A 16485-nucleotide genomic window follows, 5' to 3' on the forward strand; every position below is an offset into this window, starting at 1 on the left:
TACCTAGGGTACTGGGAATAGCACAACCTATCCCTGAACCTGGCCTGACACTCCTCACAGCTTGCCCCCACATCTGCCACCGCCCAGGCCAGCTCCAGACCCCAGGCACAGCCTATGCCCCTGTCTGCCTCCCTCATGATTATTTTTTCCCTGGCCTGCTCTGCTTAGGTAACCTCATCCTTCCATACTTCCTTTTTATTCCCCTCTAGGATGTTGGAGACTGAAGTGCTTTACCTCTGGCATCTATTAAGGTTTTCCTGCCAGAGGTACTTTCTCCATTGCCGTTTAAGAGTTACCCAAACACTCCACACCTTGATCCACTGCCGCTACCATCTGACACTTGAACACAAACTTCTGCCCCCTTTCAATACTATCCCAGCTCCTCGCCCACTATCTCCCCCCATTATAACTCGTGATTCTCCAGACACTCCTGTGCCTTTGTTCACCGCCGAACTCCTGGATCACCTTCCTCTCTCATTCGTACCTGAAACGCTTCTTGATCAAGAAAAGCTTCAGCAGGAACCCCTGAATCCTGGTTATATCTCAGTACTCCCCCATGTGCCATTTTCTGTCCTGTTTGGCTACCATTGTAACACCAACAAGATAGAAGACCAGAGTTCAGTGGGCAGGGTTTGGGTCACTTCACTGAGCCCCCTGCACCAGGCAGGCACAAAGGGAAGGGTGTTACATGGTTGTCTCTTGACCTAGAGCTATTTGCCATCGAACATTTGCCCCAACATTTGTTGAGTGCTTACTATGGGACAGGCACTATTCTAGGCATTGGAGACAACAATGGATAAAAAAAAAAATCCCTGCCTTGAAGGGTGTGCGTGGGTGTGTGTGGGGGGCGGGGGTGTCTCATGTTCTGCTAGGGTGAGACCCAGAACAAACACAAGTAAATTGTAGTAAGTTGACAAGTCATTCAGAAGGTTTGTAGGGCTAGGTCTGGGGGTCTCGAATGGGATGCAGGAAGACATTTTTAAATAGGGTATTCAGGGAAGGCTTCATGAAGGTGACATTAAAGCAAGGACTTGGAAGAAGTGAAGGGATAAGGCATGTGAGTATCTAGAAGAATATTCCTGGCAAAGGGAACAAGTCTCTGAGGCTGGATTGTGCCTGCTTTATTCAAAAACAGCTTGAAGGGAACAAATGCGTCTGGAGCGGAGTGAGAGGAAGAAGAGTAGGAAATGAAAATGAGGTCAAAGAAGTAATGGACCTGATGGTCTAGCCCACGGTGGACTTCTGTCTTTGTCAAGTATTTCCACTCCCATCGTGCTCTGATAACCCTTGCTAGTATGAACCTTACTAGAATAACTGGTGTGATCAAGGCTGCCATAAAAAGAAGCCCAGACGAGGCGGGGAAGCTGGCTTTGGACTGAGATGCAGTGTAAGGATGTCCCAGAAGGCCTGCCAAAAGCTGCCGCCATTTGAGCCAGGCTTGTTGACAGTGTAGGAGTTTTCCAGGCATAGAGGAGTGAGGGCTTAAGGTGTGCTGGCAGTGCTTGACACACAACAGGCGCTCAATAAATAAAACAGAAAACCGCAGACCTGGGGAGAGCCACGGGCGGGGTTCTGGCAGACAAGAGGTAACAGAGCTGGCAGGCAAGAAACCCAATTCAGGGTGCATACGCAAATACTCGCGTGAGGCGGAAAAGAGGTCTCCTCCCGACCCAAAGCCCCAAGCATGCGCAGTAACGCACCTTCCTCTCTTAAGGTCCGCCTTCCCTCTTTTCTCAGCCTAGGCTCCACCCCGTGCGTCTTGCTGGGGTGGGGGGGAATGGGAGGGGTTTAGAGGAGGGGCGAAAGACGATTGAACGCTCTTTTGACCAATCATCTTGCAGAATATTCGGCCTGTGGCGAGAGAGGCGCTCCGAACAAAAAGAAGTGTCCGCCCCCGGCGCTGAAAGCCAATGAAAACCTGGCGGAGGCGTGGCACGGATCAGTGAAATCACGCCTCTTCAGCTCAGCCACGCCCTTCATTCTTGCTCTGCCTCACCCCAGGGGGCAAATCCGATTGGCTGGGCGACAACCTCAAAGGGCGGGGCCGCACACGTTCACAGTGGGAAAGAGCTAGAGGAGGTAGGGGGGGGTGCTGGGCGGGGTTAGACTCTGTCCTATCTAAGGTGGTAAAGGCCAATGATTCTCCAGGCCGCCTCTCCTAGAAAAGTCATCTTCTCGCGAACCTTTGAAATTCCTGCCTTCCGAGGCACCTCAAGGGACTCAGACTGACTGCCTCATCTGTCTTTTTCCTCCTTGCCAAAGTCCCGTTTGCCACCATGGGAATGTACCAAGTGAGACCAAGTAGGGGGACCGAGTGGTGACCGGCACGCTGGTTACCGGCTGCTGCCCACCTTGGCACTAGCAAACTTCTAGCAAGATCGGAACTGAGTACTAAGCAACCTCTACACTTCCCCCTGGCGCCGTTCCAGGGCTGGCGCCACATTCCCCGGTGGGCGCGCAATGGCCGGGCCCCCTCCCGCTGCGGACGGGTCTTTTGGTACATGCAGTCCGAGGTGAGTCCCCTCCTTCCCCACTTCAGCCTTTTCAGCGCGTGCGTGCGCATGCGTGGAGCGCGGCGCGCGCGGCGGTTGGGCCGTTGGGTGTTCGGCCCTGGGATCTGCCGCGTCTCCGCAAGCAGTCGGCACTGAGCCGCGAGCCGCCGTGAGCTCTCGGGTTCGAGCGGGCGCCAGCGAGCCCGGGGGCATCGCCCGCAGCGGCCAAGCTCATGGCCGGCTGAGCGGGACGCCGCCTCCGCCTCAACCGCCGCCGCCGCCGCCGCCTCCTCCTCCTCAGCCGGCGGCGGCCCGGGCCCAGCAGCCATGGCCGAAGACTACTGGGACGGGCGCCTGCGGCGAACAGGAGGAGAAGGAGGTCGCGCGGCCTCAGCCCGGGCCGCCGCCCCAGGCGCCGCCGCGCCGGCCCCGCGGCGCTGAGGTTGCTCGCGCGCCCCCGCCGGTGAGCGCGTCCCCGAGACGTGGGGTGGGGGCTGCCCTTCTTGCAGAACCAACCCAGACCCCGGGCGGTGCCCAGGGGTCTGGGCTGCACCCCTGGCATGTGCCCCCTCCCCCAGCGAATTTCCCAGAGTGCACTGGGGCGGGGGGTCATTCGGGGCCTCCCTGACCTTGGCCCCGCCCTGGGCCCGGTCTGGGAACTGGGGATGGGCAGTCCTGTGGGTGCTAATGGGGAGCAGGGTGATCAAAGGACTAGAGGATGTGGAAGTGGGTGGTGAAAGACTCGAGCTTTGCTAATGGCCTGAGCTGTGGAGGGCTCGGAGCGTGTGATAAGTCTTAACCGCTGTGTAGGGCTTGAGGCCCAGCGTGTGCTAATGGGGGGGGGGCAGTGAAGGGCCCCGACGGTGTGTGTTGGGGGAGAGCATGTTAGGAATGCTGAGGTATGCAAACAGGGTTATAGGTGTGGAGAGACCCCCGTGTGTGTTAATGGGGGTTAAGGTGGTAGAGATAGCAGAAGGGATGCTAATAGGGCTCTGAAGTCCTGTGTGTGTTACTGAGCATCAGGATGATGTCAATACTGTGTATTCGTCCATGAGGGACTGCAGCGTGCTCGGGTCCAGAGAGTGCTCATGGAGGTCAGGGTAGTCGAAGAACTCCAGTGTTGAGTGTTGCTAATGGGGGTCATAGCTGTAAAGGGTACATGTGTGTGTTAATAAAGACTGGGTAGTATGAGGCCCAGGATATGCTAACGGGGCCAGAGTGGTGGAAGACCCGAGCCTGTGCTACTGAGTACCAGAAGTTATGGATATATGTGAGGTGGGAGGGCACAGTGGTGAGGAAAATGTCTTAGCACTGTTAAGAGGTCCAATATATTAAGGATCAAGATGGGGTGTGTGTCCCCGTGTCCATTCGTCCCCAACCATCCATGAGGACGGGATGTGAGACTCCAGGATGCGATAAGGGACAGTTACATATGAAAACCTAGTGACCAGCCTTGGAGGTGCTTAAATGTGTGCCATGGGGAAGAGTCAGAGCCGTATCAGGTCTGGAAAATGCTAGTGAGCGTCAGAACGTTGTGAAGACAGTGTGCTTTTGTCCATGGGGGGCTGGGGTGTGTTGAGGTTCCAGGGGGTGCAGTAAGGAGAATCGGGATTGTGAAGGGGTTCAGGTGTGAACCAACAGGCATTATAGGTGTGAAAGATTTGAAGCAAAGAGAAATAAAGGACAGGAATATGTGAAGGTCTAGGTGTGATAAAGTGGATTCAGAACCATGGAGGGCTGAAGTGTGTGCTAATGGTGCTCCAGGCAGAGTGAAGACCTGGGTGCGCTAATGAGGGCCAGGCCATTATAGAACACTGTGTTGGTATGTCCCTGGGGAATGGGGCTGAGTGAAGGGTTCAGGGTGTGCTAATGGGGAGGCACTGTGTGAGGCCCAGTGTGTGCTAATAGAGGTCAGGGTGAAGTGAAGGTCCAGCTTGTGCTGATGGGGGGTGGTGGGGACAGGGTAGTGAGAGGACCAGAACATGGGTTTACTGATAGTTTTGCCTGAGTGGGCAAAACAGGTCAGGGACTGGCAAGTTTCACCTCATGTTAATGAGATTCAGGGCAGTGTGAAGGTCCAGTGAGTGCTAATTTGGGTCAGCTGTAGAGGGTCCCAAGTGCATGTTAATAGGGGTCAGAATCATGCACAGGGAACAGCGTGTTAATGGGGGTAAGTGCTTTGGAGAAGCTAACTGGCAACTTGGCCTAGGAGGCACCCAAGAATGTGGCGGTGAGAGTTAACTTAGAGGGGCCCGAGCCTATGCAAACAGTGCTCTGCTCTGTTGGGGCTTCCTGTGCTGATGGGGGTTAGAAATAAATGGGGAAATTGCAGGTGCTGTTAAAATGCAGGGAGGCCTTTTTGAGGGGCCAGTTTATGCTTATAGGGGTCTGGACAGGATGAGGATGTTGTGTTTTCAGTGCGAGTTGTGTGGTGACCGTGATGACTAGAGTACGATGACTATGTCTTCAGTGGACAGTGTGGTGTGAGGTGATGAGTGCCTTTGAGGGTGAGAGTATTCTGAGGATGGTTGTGTGTCCTCGGAGGGTCAGGAAGGACATATGCCCTTTTTTTGAGTGGAGTTGTGTATCCAGTTTCTTGTTCCTTCCTTTACTATTCTGAACTCTTAAAAATCTCAGAAAATGGAAATAATAATATTTAAAAGTTTTGTTGTATATTAATGTTCAAGTGTCTCTGTTCACAAAGGTCTGCCCAGGGCACCCCTGCTGGGAATGTTACGTGATACACAGATTTTGTATCCTGTCTTCCTAAAATCCCCCCAAAACTGAACTCTGGAACATGTTCAGCTCTTGGAGTTTCCAGTTAAAGGTCATGGACCCTGTCTCCTTCTGGCTCCCTCCTCATCTTCCATCCAGCCCTACTTAACGTCCCCACAGATGCCCCATTCCCTGCCACTACAGGCAAAGCCGACTGAGTATTTGTACCATGGATGCAAGACTGCCTTTGGGGCTGGCCATGCTTCTCCTTCTTCAGCTTCAGGTCCAGTGTTCGGCCTACTGGATCAGGATTTTTGTGGTTCTCCTGGGTTCTCTGAATGGACCTCATCCTCTTTGCTGGGGTCTCTCTGCTAGGCTGGCACCTCTGCTCCTCCTGGGGGTGGTGAGGCCAGGCAGGCAGAAGCAGGGTATAGGGACCAGTGGGGTAAGCGCCTGATTTCAAGGTAACAGATGACCCACTTCTCTCCTCGAATCCAGCCCCACCTCATCCTCCCACCTCCTCTCTAGCTCTACTTCCCTTGGGCCCAGGGCCATCTTAGGCCCGCTGTGAGTCCAGATGGTTCCTAGGCCAGGTCTTTCCCCCACCTTGCTGGCCTGGAGCCCAGGAGGAAGCAGAAGAAGGCCAGCCTAAGCCTTTTGGTGGCCCTGTTCCCTCCAGCGGCCCCATCTAGGTCATCTTCCCGCGATGCCAATGTCCTTGGGCCACATTTTCTGGAGTTGTTCACAAGTAGCAGACCTACCCTGCCCATCCGGGTGGGGATTGGTCTTAGGCCCTCAGCCCTCTGATTCATTAATTTCTGCCATAAGCACTTTTTGAGCGTCTACTCTGTGTCAGTCACTGTTCCAGGTCCTCAGGATATAGCCGTGACCTAAACAGACAGAAATCTACCCTGGCGGAGCTGATCTTCTAGTTATGGCGGTGAGGAGACAGACAGTTAAGAATATAGAAACCAATAAGTAGGTGGTATCATTTCTGAGGAGGTGATAAGTGCTGGGGGGATAATTTGGCAAAGTAAGGGGGAGCTCAGTATGGTTGAGATTTTAAGTAGGGTTATTTGTGGAGGATTATCCATGGAAAAGGTGGTATTTGAGCAAGGGTCTGAAGAGGGTGAGGGAGTGAGCTATTTTGAAATCTGGGGGAAGGGTATTCCACGCACCAGGAGCAGCCAGTGCAAAGGGCCTGAGGTGGGACGGCTGGTTGTGGTTGCAGAACAGCAACTGGCAGTAGTTGTGGGGGGAGGTGAGGCCAGGAAGCTAATGGGGTGAATAGGCTAAGACCTTGTGGGCCACCCTTGAGGACTGGGACATTTATTTGGGGTGGTAAGGGAGATGTGCACTCTCAAGTAGAAAAAATTTTTATAAGGCCTGCCTTATAAAAATCTTGAGTGGGACCCATAGGGTCCCAACCTGGTTGAAACTTTCCAGGAGCCCTCAGGACAGCTGGTATCCGTTGAGATTCAGCACTCCCCACAACCTACCCAGTGGTTGGGTCTGGGCAGGACTCCCCTCTCCGTACACCCCTCACTTGAGTAGACCAGTGGGGTAGTCCACTTAGTCACCGTGACAATGGTTGCTGGGGAAGGCGGGCGGGTCCTTATGGTTGTGGGGAACATTCTGCCTTGGCAGTTGGGGGGTGATGTGGGGCTGGTGCCGGCGGAACATGCCATTCTATGGGCGAGTCCAGGGCCGTATTGGTGGCCCCTCAGTCCTGGGAGAGCGCCTCGCCCCACCCACAGCTGGGCCCATCACCGCCACTGCACCTGAGAATGCCTGCTGTGGGGGCCTTTGTTCCCACAGTGAGGCTGCCCCCATAGAGGCCAACAGTCCACCAGTTGGGCCCTTGCCCTCAGCCAGCCACCCAGGCCTCAACACCCAGGTGTGCTACTCAGGAGTGCGGTCCCCAGGGGCTGGCTGTAGGTGGGTGGGCACTGACAAGGGTCCCCATCTGTGCCAGGTTTCTGGGAATCCCAAGTGTTTCAAGGCCTCCACAGTGGTTGGGTGGGCACTGACACAGGTTCGTGTCCGTGTACCTCACTAAGTTGTCTTGGGCTTTAGGGAGCCCGTGCTGGTCAGGCAAGTGCTAACGTGGGACCCATTCCCATCTATCCCTCCTGCTCAGGTCGCCATGGATCGGATGAAGAAGATCAAGCGGCAGCTGTCGATGACACTCCGAGGGGGCCGAGGTGTGGACAAGACCAATGGTGCCCCTGAACAGATAGGCCTGGATGAGAGTGGGGGTGGCGGTGGCAGTGACCTTGGAGAGGTACCCACTCGTGCCGCTCCTGGGGAACCTCGCTCCGGACGGGGCCCACTCAGCTCTGCACCAGGTAGGTCCACTGATCACTCCTGCCCCCAGCACTGGTCCCCAGGAGCTGCCTCCCAGCCTAGTTCCCCTTAGACTTGTATTATTTCCGTTTTCCTTTCTCTATTCTCTTCCCCTCCCTGCCATCCTCTCAGCACCCTCTATCTGTCCATCTGTGTCCCTCTCCTTGGCTTTGTGCCCAGGCCTCAGGGGGAGGAAGCGTGCCCTGCCTGCTGCAGCTGCCCCAGCCTTCCCTTTGCCCTTCCCCTGCACTCCGCTATGGCCCCCTCAGGCCTACGGGTGCCTGCCTGCCCTGGGCCAGCACCAGTCTCAGCTCACCCCTGGAATGGGGGGTGCTCCACTAGGTGACTATTGCCCCTCCACCCCTACTCAGCCCACCGCGACCTGTCTGAACCTTCCTGGGCTTTGCCACCCTCGCCTGAGGGACTCTAGGCGGCGTGGGGGGCTTGTGTGTATGTGTGTGATGAAGCAGTGTGTTCCGCAGGGGAGGGGGTTCCTGGGGCTCTGGACCTCAACTGGTCTGCCCTCCTCCCCCTGTCCTCACTACCAGAGATTGTACATGAGGACTTGAAGATGGGGTCTGATGGGGAGAGTGACCAGGCTTCAGCCACGTCCTCGGATGAGGTGCAGTCGCCAGTGAGGGTGCGCATGCGCAACCATCCCCCACGCAAGATCTCCACCGAGGTGCTTAACCCTGTCTGGCTGGTGGTGGGACGAGAGAAGAGGGTGGAACCCGGGAAGGTGGCACTCATGGTCTTCCCACCTGTCTTGCCTTCTAGGACATCAACAAGCGCCTGTCACTCCCAGCCGACATCCGGCTGCCTGAGGGCTACCTTGAGAAGTTGACCCTCAACAGCCCCATCTTCGACAAGCCCCTCAGCCGCCGCCTCCGCCGTGTCAGCCTGGTGAGCGTCTCCTGCTTCTGGCCTCGCCTCACCTCTGCCCACTTCTCTCTTCCCCGGCCCCTCCCGTGAGCCTGCTTCAATCTGCCCCTTTACCCCACAGTCTGAGATTGGCTTTGGGAAACTGGAGACGTACATCAAGCTGGACAAGCTGGGTGAGGTGAGAGACAATCGGGAGGCCTGTGGTGGGGGTAGGGGGCCGCGAGAGCTTCCTGCAGCCTCCAGCTCCTTTGCTGTCACTCTTCCTCACACTCCAGGGTACCTATGCCACCGTCTACAAAGGCAAAAGCAAGCTCACAGACAACCTTGTGGCACTCAAGGAGATCAGACTGGAACATGAAGAAGGGGCTCCCTGCACCGCCATCCGGGAAGGTACAGACACCCAGGAAGGCCGTCCCAGGCTTCCCGGGCTCTCCCCATGGCTCATCCGTACACACCCCACGGTGAGCACAGAGACTGGGGGTTTTGGGACTTCGCTTCTGACACTCTGGCCTTCAGTAGAAAGTGCCCATCGTGCAGATATCTAGGTCATAATCGAGGTAACTGGGGATCTGTTCCTGTTCGGAGAAGAGACCAAGGAATTAGAAAGCCAGGTGCTTGCTTTGTCTGCTTCTGAGAGCACCCATGGAAGTGCTAACGTTTCCTTGACATGACAGTTTCTAGTCTGACTGTCCCACGGAATGAGCTTGAATTGTGTAGAGGTTACATGTGCAAACTCCATTTCATAGAAGCTGAGAGCCTTTGTACTGAGGGTTGAAGCAAAAACCCCTTTGCAGAAAGCAAAGACAGGTTGTGAATATCTAATGTCACATAAGCCTGGGACTGTAAGCCCAGGTTCTTGCTTCTTGCTGCAAACTTCTTCTCTGAGCCTTAGTTTCCACATCTGGAACATAGAAAAACCCCTCCCTAGCACTGGGTGGGATAGAGCCAGTGGCTATGAGCCACCACCCCAGAGTGCACGGGGGAAAGAAAGGAACCTTGGGCTCATCTCTGTCTGGTCCTCATCCTCGCCTCTATCCTGAGGGTGGGGTCCTAACTCTTCCCCCATCTCATTCCCATGCTTCCTGCAGTGTCCCTGCTCAAGGACCTCAAACATGCCAATATTGTCACGCTACATGACATTATCCACACGGAGAAGTCCCTCACCCTTGTCTTTGAGTACCTGGTAAGGTTGAGTGGTGGTTGGTCCTGGAGGGAGGTGGGGAGATGGCCACTGTCCCCTCTTTTCTCCTGTATCTCCTCTCCTCTCCTCAGGACAAGGACCTGAAGCAGTACCTGGATGACTGTGGGAACGTCATCAACATGCACAACGTGAAAGTGGGTGTGGGGCAGGAAGCGGGGGCACACCGGGGCCCCCACTCACCCACTCCACCCCACAAATCTCCCAGAAACAGACTTTTCCCGATTGGCTTTTTTGCTGGGAGCCCTTGGAGGGCATTGGGACCCTGTCCTCTTCCGTGAGATAAGGCTCTGGGCTCAGTGTCTGTGTTTGGGAGGGGGAGCAGTGTCTGCTGGGGGTCGGGCTGCTGGATATACTTTGACCTCCACCTGCCTTTCCTGGGTCCCTAGCTGTTCCTGTTCCAGCTGCTTCGTGGCCTGGCCTACTGCCACCGGCAGAAGGTGCTACACCGAGACCTCAAGCCCCAAAACCTGCTCATCAACGAGAGAGGAGAACTGAAGCTGGCAGATTTTGGTACCCTGCCCCCCCGCTTCCCCGTGACACCCCAGCCTTATCCTCTCAGACCTTCCTTCTTCATGACTGCCTAATCTCAGTCCCCTTCAGCTTCTCCAGGCTTTGCTTAAGATGCTCTCCATCCCAGCTGTCCTCTCCCCCAGACTGCCCAGGACCTCCTCAATTCCAGCTGTCCCTTCTCTCAACCTCCCAGGCCTGGCCCGAGCTAAGTCGATTCCAACGAAGACCTACTCCAATGAGGTGGTGACACTGTGGTACCGACCCCCTGACATTCTGCTTGGGTCCACGGACTACTCTACCCAGATTGACATGTGGTGAGGACAGGTGGAAGTGTGGCAGGAGCTGTGTAGTGAAGGCGGTGGCTTGGTCACAATGGCCAGTCAGCCGCCTGCCTCCCTTTTCACTGTGCCCTCCCTGCCTAGGGGTGTGGGCTGCATCTTCTATGAGATGGCCACAGGCCGGCCCCTCTTCCCAGGCTCCACCGTGGAGGAACAGCTGCACTTCATCTTCCGCATCTTGGGTGAGGAGGAATGGGCCCTAGGAGCTGTGGGGACATTTAGTGATGCCCTGTGGATGCTTAGGGTAATTCTTCCCCACCAGGAACCCCAACTGAGGAGACGTGGCCAGGCATTCTATCCAACGAAGAGTTCAAGACATACAACTACCCCAAGTATCGAGCCGAGGCCCTTTTGAGCCATGCACCCCGGTGAGACTGGTGGGTGGGTGGGCAAGTGTTAGGGGCCAGAGTGCCCAAACTCAATTTAAAGCAGGTCCCCTTGTCCTTGCTGTAGACTTGACAGCGATGGGGCTGACCTCCTCAACAAGCTGCTGCAGGTGAGTCCACCTTCCTGGGCCAGCCTTGGGGGTTAGGGGATTCTAGGGGTGGGGAAACGGGGGAGCTCCAGGGGTGGGGAGGAAGAGAGTCCTGCTTGTTGAAGGTGTTCAGTACACGGCCGCCGCCCTCACTGCCCCTTGCCCTCCCCACGCCTGTCCCCCACTCAGTTTGAAGGTCGCAATCGGATCTCCGCAGAGGACGCCATGAAACATCCATTCTTCCTCAGTCTGGGGGAGCGGATCCACAAACTTCCTGACAGTGAGTGAAGCTGGTGGGGGGCTGGGGGGGACAAGAGGCTGGGCAGGTTGTGCAGGGCTCGGGCTGTGTCACCTTTGGGGTAGCACATCCTTGTTCAGACACGTGATGCATTTATCACAAAAATTAACTTGGTTTTCAGTTCCCTTTTACCTTTCCTGGGAATTTTCAAACATACATAAAGATAGATGCAACATCACTTTCCCTTATTCTAGTAAACATTTTCTTATAAAATATATATGAAATGCACAGATCATAAGTATACATCACAATGAATTTTCACAAACTAACACACCTGTGTAACTGGCATACGGGCCAAAAAATAGGATATGAGGGACGCCTGGATGGCTTAGTTTGTTAGGCGTCTGCCTTTGTCTCAGGTCATGATCCCAGGGTCCTGGGATCAAGTCCTGCATCAGGCTCCCTGCTCAGCAGGGAGTCTACTTCTCCCACTCCCTCTGCCTGCCGCTCCCCCTGCTTGTGCTTGTGCGCGTGCGCGCGCGCTCTCTCTCTCTCTCTCTCTCTTTCTAACCTTAAAAAAAAGAAAGAAGAAATAAGATATGAGGAGCTTCCCTGAAGGTGCCCTCTTATTTCGTTTAGTTATCCCTAACCCCTTCCCAAGGATTACCACTAGTTGGACTTCTAACATTGGTTTTCCCCATTCTTGGAACTATGCAGAAATGTAATCACACAGGGTGTTCTCTTATTTTTAAGATTGATTTATTTCCAATAGAAAGTGTGAGTGAGGGGCTCAGAGGGGTAGGAAGAGAAGTCCTCAAGCAGATTCCCAGCAGAGCATGGACCCCGACACGGGTTTCAATCCCAGGACCCTGAGATCATGACCTGAGCCAAAACCAAGAGTTGGACACCTAACTGACTGAGCCATCCAGGCACCGCAAAGATTTATTTGTTTTGGAGGGAGTGTGTGGTGGGGAGGAGTTAAAGGAAAGGGAGAGAGAGTAGAGTTAAAGCAGCAGAGCCCGATACGGGACTCAGTTTCAGGACCCTGAGATGACCTGAGCCAAAACCAGGAGTCCCGACGCTCAACTGACTGCACCACTCAGGCGCCCCTTTATATATTTGGGGGCACCAGCCTAGTTCAGTTAGTGGAGATATGACTCTTGATCTTAGGGTTGTGAGTTTGAGTCCAACATTAGGTATAGAGGTCACTTTAAAAAAAAAATAGGGGCACCTAGGTGGCTCTGTTGGTTAAGCATTTGACTCTTGGTTTTGGCTCAGGTCATGATCTCAGGGTAGTGAGTTCAAGCCCCACATTGGGCTCTGTGGAGTCTGCTTGTCCCTCTCCCTCCCCTCTGTCCCTCCCCATACTCCTCTTTCTATCTCCCTCTCTTTTTCAAATAAGATTTTTAAAGATTTTATTTGACACAGAAAGCGACCACAAGCAGGGGGAGCGGCAGGCAGAAGGAGAGAGGGAGAAGCAGGCTCCCAGCTGAGCAGAGAGCCCGACATGAGGCTCAATCCCAGGAGCCTGCCCCAATAAGATCTTTTTAAGAAAAAAAATAAGTAGAATTATATATATTTATCTATTAGACCAAATAATATGAGTCCCCAAGTATTCGCAACAGGTCATCAACTTGTGGCCAATATGATTTTATCTGTATTCCCTCTGATTATTTTGAATCAGATCCCAGATATGTCATTCATCTATAAATTACAGCATGTGTCTCTAAAATATTTTTCATAACAATATTATATACCTTAAAAAATGGCCCACTTCCTGCATCTCCCCACTAGATTAAACTAAAATCCCAAGCACCATCATCTAGACTCAGCAGGTGGTAATTGCAGTACTGTTTATCACACTTGACAGAATTACTGATTTTCTGGCATTATGTAATAGTCCATATTCCATATTCCCGAGCTGTAGCTGGTTTGTGTGTAAGGATTGTTTGATAGGCGAAAGTCAAGCCTCTCAAAGAAAAGGCAGCTTTTTTTAATTCCCCCAAGGGGGCCATGTGGGAGGTGATCCTGGATGGCCCTGTGGGTCATTTCCCAGTGTCTCTCTTCATCCACAGCTACTTCCATATTTGCACTAAAGGAGATCCAGCTACAAAAGGAGGCCAGCCTTCGGTCTTCATCAATGCCTGACTCCGGTAGGTGTGGCCCTCGCCCTCTTCCCTGCCCCAGCCACCTTCCTGCTTACCCACCAACAGCCATCCGCTCTGCTTCCCCCTCCAGGCAGGCCAGCTTTCCGCGTGGTGGACACCGAGTTCTAAGCTGAGTTCTAAGCCACAGACCGAGGCCCCAGCAGGCAGCAGCTGGAGGGATGCCACTCCCCTCACAGGGCAGCCCCCAGCCGCATCCTCCTCGCTTGCTGCCTGCCTACCTGCCTGACTCATGCTCGCCTGCCCACATGTTCCCGCTGCCTGTCCGAACACCCGACCATTGGCCTGTCAGCCCACCCATTGGCCTGTCTGCTGGGTGCTAACAAAGCTCTCATCGCTCCTTCGCCTGGTTTGTCTGTCTTGTCTGTCTGTCTGTCTCTCTCTGTCTCGGTAGTTGCCGGTGGACAGCATGGCCCTGCCAGCCTCCCACGCTGAGGCCAGGCCTTTCCCCCCCTCCCCATCATACCTTCCCCCAGGACCACTACCCCACGGTCAGCCAGGGGTCCGGAGCTAGCCTGGGCTGGGGGATCTCGACTCAGGATGTGGCAATGCCTTGGGTCTGAGGCTTCCTCTGCCTGCTTTCTTGCCTGCCCCACCTGCCTCATGTTGTGTGGGCCTTTTTTTATTTGTTTCATTCATTGTTGTTTTTAATTATTTTAAATGAGGTTTTCATTTTTTAAATGCAATATCTCTGTATACAGACTGGCTGGGCCCCACCCCCTGCGTGTGGCCCTCCCACAGTATTTTGTGCAATGAAGCCCCGCTCCCAGCCTTTCCAAGGCAGGGACACAGCCCCTATTTGGAACCCTGACCATCACCAGACCCTGGGGTCGGCTAAGGGAAAGCATGCCTTGACCATTCGCCTTCCTACCCCCCCGGCCCGCCATCCTCGGCCACAGGGGGACCTGTGGACTACCGGAGACTCTCTGGGAGGTGGACGAGGTGGGGGGCCCCCACTCTTTCCCTCCTGCTGTCCCATAGCTGGGGCCTCCTTCCTTCTCAGGGTCTCCTTAACCCAACCCTCCCGCCCCCATCCCACTCGGTGCTGTTGAGTAGGGCCCTGCCAGGAACTGACCAACTCTTCAAGGAGCCATAGTGTGTATATGTGCACAAGCAGGGGCAGAGGGGTGCATGGGGTCCGGGCCCAGGTGTTATCCCTGAACCCCTGGGGAGGGTGAGGCAGGGCAGGGACAGTGTCTGGGGTCAGTCCCAGATGGGTGGTTACTTCCCCGTCCTCCACTCTAAACCTGGGGCCCTCAAATGGGGTGGGAGGGCTGGGGTGGGGGCCCTCCTAGTGGGGTTTGGGGGGTTGGGTTCCTGAATGCACCATAATCGCTGTATGAAATATTAAAAAGTCTAAAGTGAAAAACCTGATTGCAAGTCCCTGCAGGGGTGGGGGTGGGCTCAATCCATGGTGAGTTCTGGGACCTTGGAGAATTTGTAACTGGTCTCCATCATCTAGGAGAGCAGTGAGGTGGGCCAGGGACATGGCATGACTATGTCCACGCAACAGTGGAACATTGTGTTGAAGCAGGTGGGGCAGGCTGAATAGAGGATGAACTACTAAAAATCAAGCAGAGAGAAAAGAGATTCACCCAAGTGTATGAGGAAGCTAGATGGTGGAGACCGGTGTATGTAGAGGGGCTGTTTGTTTGCAAGACACTTGGGAAGGCCCAATAAAACCAGGAGGTAGGGAGGAGAGGCCCAGTATGACCACATGTCGGAACCGGACACCATGAGGCAGGCCAGTTGGAGAGGGAGGTGGGAGAGGAGGGTAAGTTTTGGACCACTGAGTAGGTAGGGGAATCCTTTAAATGGGTTAAATTCAGAGATGGGGCTACCAATGGATGGAACTAGAAGTTTCAATTATTGGTGTCCAGGAGGTAACAGAAACCATGGGCATGGGTGAGATAACCCTGAGAAGGACGTGATGCCTACTCCAGGTAATAAGCTAAGGCTGCTTACTGTAGTCGAGTGGTGGAGGCCCGAGGACCACTAACCGTTCCACTGTGCCCCGGTAAGCATTTTGGCGATATCTCCGCCTATAGCCTTCTGGTTCCATGATGGCTGCCATGTTCCCAGAGATGGGAAAGCAAGTGAGGAAAATAGGACATCTGTCCTGTCTTATTACCTTGTAACAGGGCTGAACCGTCCACAAGCTCAACAGACTTCCGGTGCCGTTCTGTGGCTAGAATAAGATATGGCCACCTCTGGCAGCAAGGGAGGCTGGGAAGATGAGGACCTTGTAAAGGGAGGCAGGATTGCCAGGCCAGACTTAAAAGGACTAGAATTCACACAACTGCTCTGGGAAGTGGTAGGTTAATTGGTGTGTGCAGAGGTGGGCCTTTGGAAGGTGAGGAAACCAAACAGTCTAGGCCTGGGGATGGGAGACCTTGCTGAACTGTAGGAAGGACAGGCTACCCAGTAAGTGGGGAGGAGAAGTCTGCAGAGGGGCAATGAGGCAATTCAGAGAATCAGAAGATTCAGCTGGGCATGCAGACCAGCTACTTGCCATGTGCCAGACTCTGTGCCATTATAGAGACCCCAGGGTGAAAGGGCTAGTCTCATCTCCCTCAGAGTTTACACAACTGAGCTGTAACCCCTCAACTGTGTCAGGTCTGGGTTAGGGGCTGGAATCACAGTAGTAGAGACATAACCCCTGCTCTATAGAGGTTAATTGAAAATTGAGGTAAACTACGATATCCAGTGGATGGGTGGGGCTTGAAATTGTGCAGGGAGAGAGGGTGTTCTGGACATTCCAGGTGCACAGGTGTGGGAAGGCAACCGGTGGTCTTGCTTGTGGAGATGGGTGGTGATAAGGAAGTCACTGAACCAGAGCCACAATCATCAGCCTGTCTTAGGGAGTATATAGGACAATCAGGTGGGGGCAGCCAATAGGCAGGTAGATACTGGAAGCCAGTGCATGAAATATTCAAATTACCAACAAGAGGAAGGGCTGGAAGCCCCAGCAGATGAGGATGGCAGAGCCTAGTGCAGTGGTTCTCAACCAGTGATCTCCATACCCAATGAACACTGGCAATGTCTGGAGACACTTTGGGGAATCAAACAGGGGACGATAACTTGCTATTCAGTGGGGAAAGGGCAGGGATGCCGCTAAATATC

The 16485-nt window shown here is 54.2% G+C and overlaps 1 protein-coding gene across 10 annotated transcripts; it reads left to right on the forward strand.

Annotated features, from left to right (window-relative positions):
- Positions 1-2092: 2092 nt before the first annotated feature.
- CDK16 (cyclin dependent kinase 16) lies at positions 2093-14731 on the forward strand. 10 transcript variants are annotated; one of them, XM_032331574.1, is made up of 17 exons: positions 2093-2513; positions 6064-6147; positions 7348-7555; positions 8102-8235; positions 8331-8456; positions 8557-8613; positions 8711-8825; positions 9524-9618; positions 9708-9770; positions 10023-10146; positions 10340-10460; positions 10569-10666; positions 10747-10852; positions 10917-10980; positions 11149-11239; positions 13273-13350; positions 13411-14731. In XM_032331574.1, the coding sequence occupies exons 2-17, from the start codon at positions 6142-6144 to the stop codon at positions 13476-13478; spliced, it is 1554 nt and encodes a 517-aa protein (XP_032187465.1). In that variant the 5' UTR covers positions 2093-2513; positions 6064-6141; the 3' UTR covers positions 13479-14731. The 10 variants fall into 10 exon arrangements, with proteins under 10 accessions (XP_032187465.1, XP_032187463.1, XP_032187466.1 ...); XM_032331573.1 differs by lacking the exon at positions 2093-2513 and adding an exon at positions 2885-2955; XM_032331572.1 differs by lacking the exon at positions 6064-6147.
- The last annotated feature ends 1754 nt before the right edge of the window (positions 14732-16485 follow it).

Source organism: Mustela erminea, chromosome X (assembly GCF_009829155.1).
Source record: "Mustela erminea isolate mMusErm1 chromosome X, mMusErm1.Pri, whole genome shotgun sequence".
Lineage (NCBI taxonomy): Eukaryota > Metazoa > Chordata > Mammalia > Carnivora > Mustelidae > Mustela > Mustela erminea.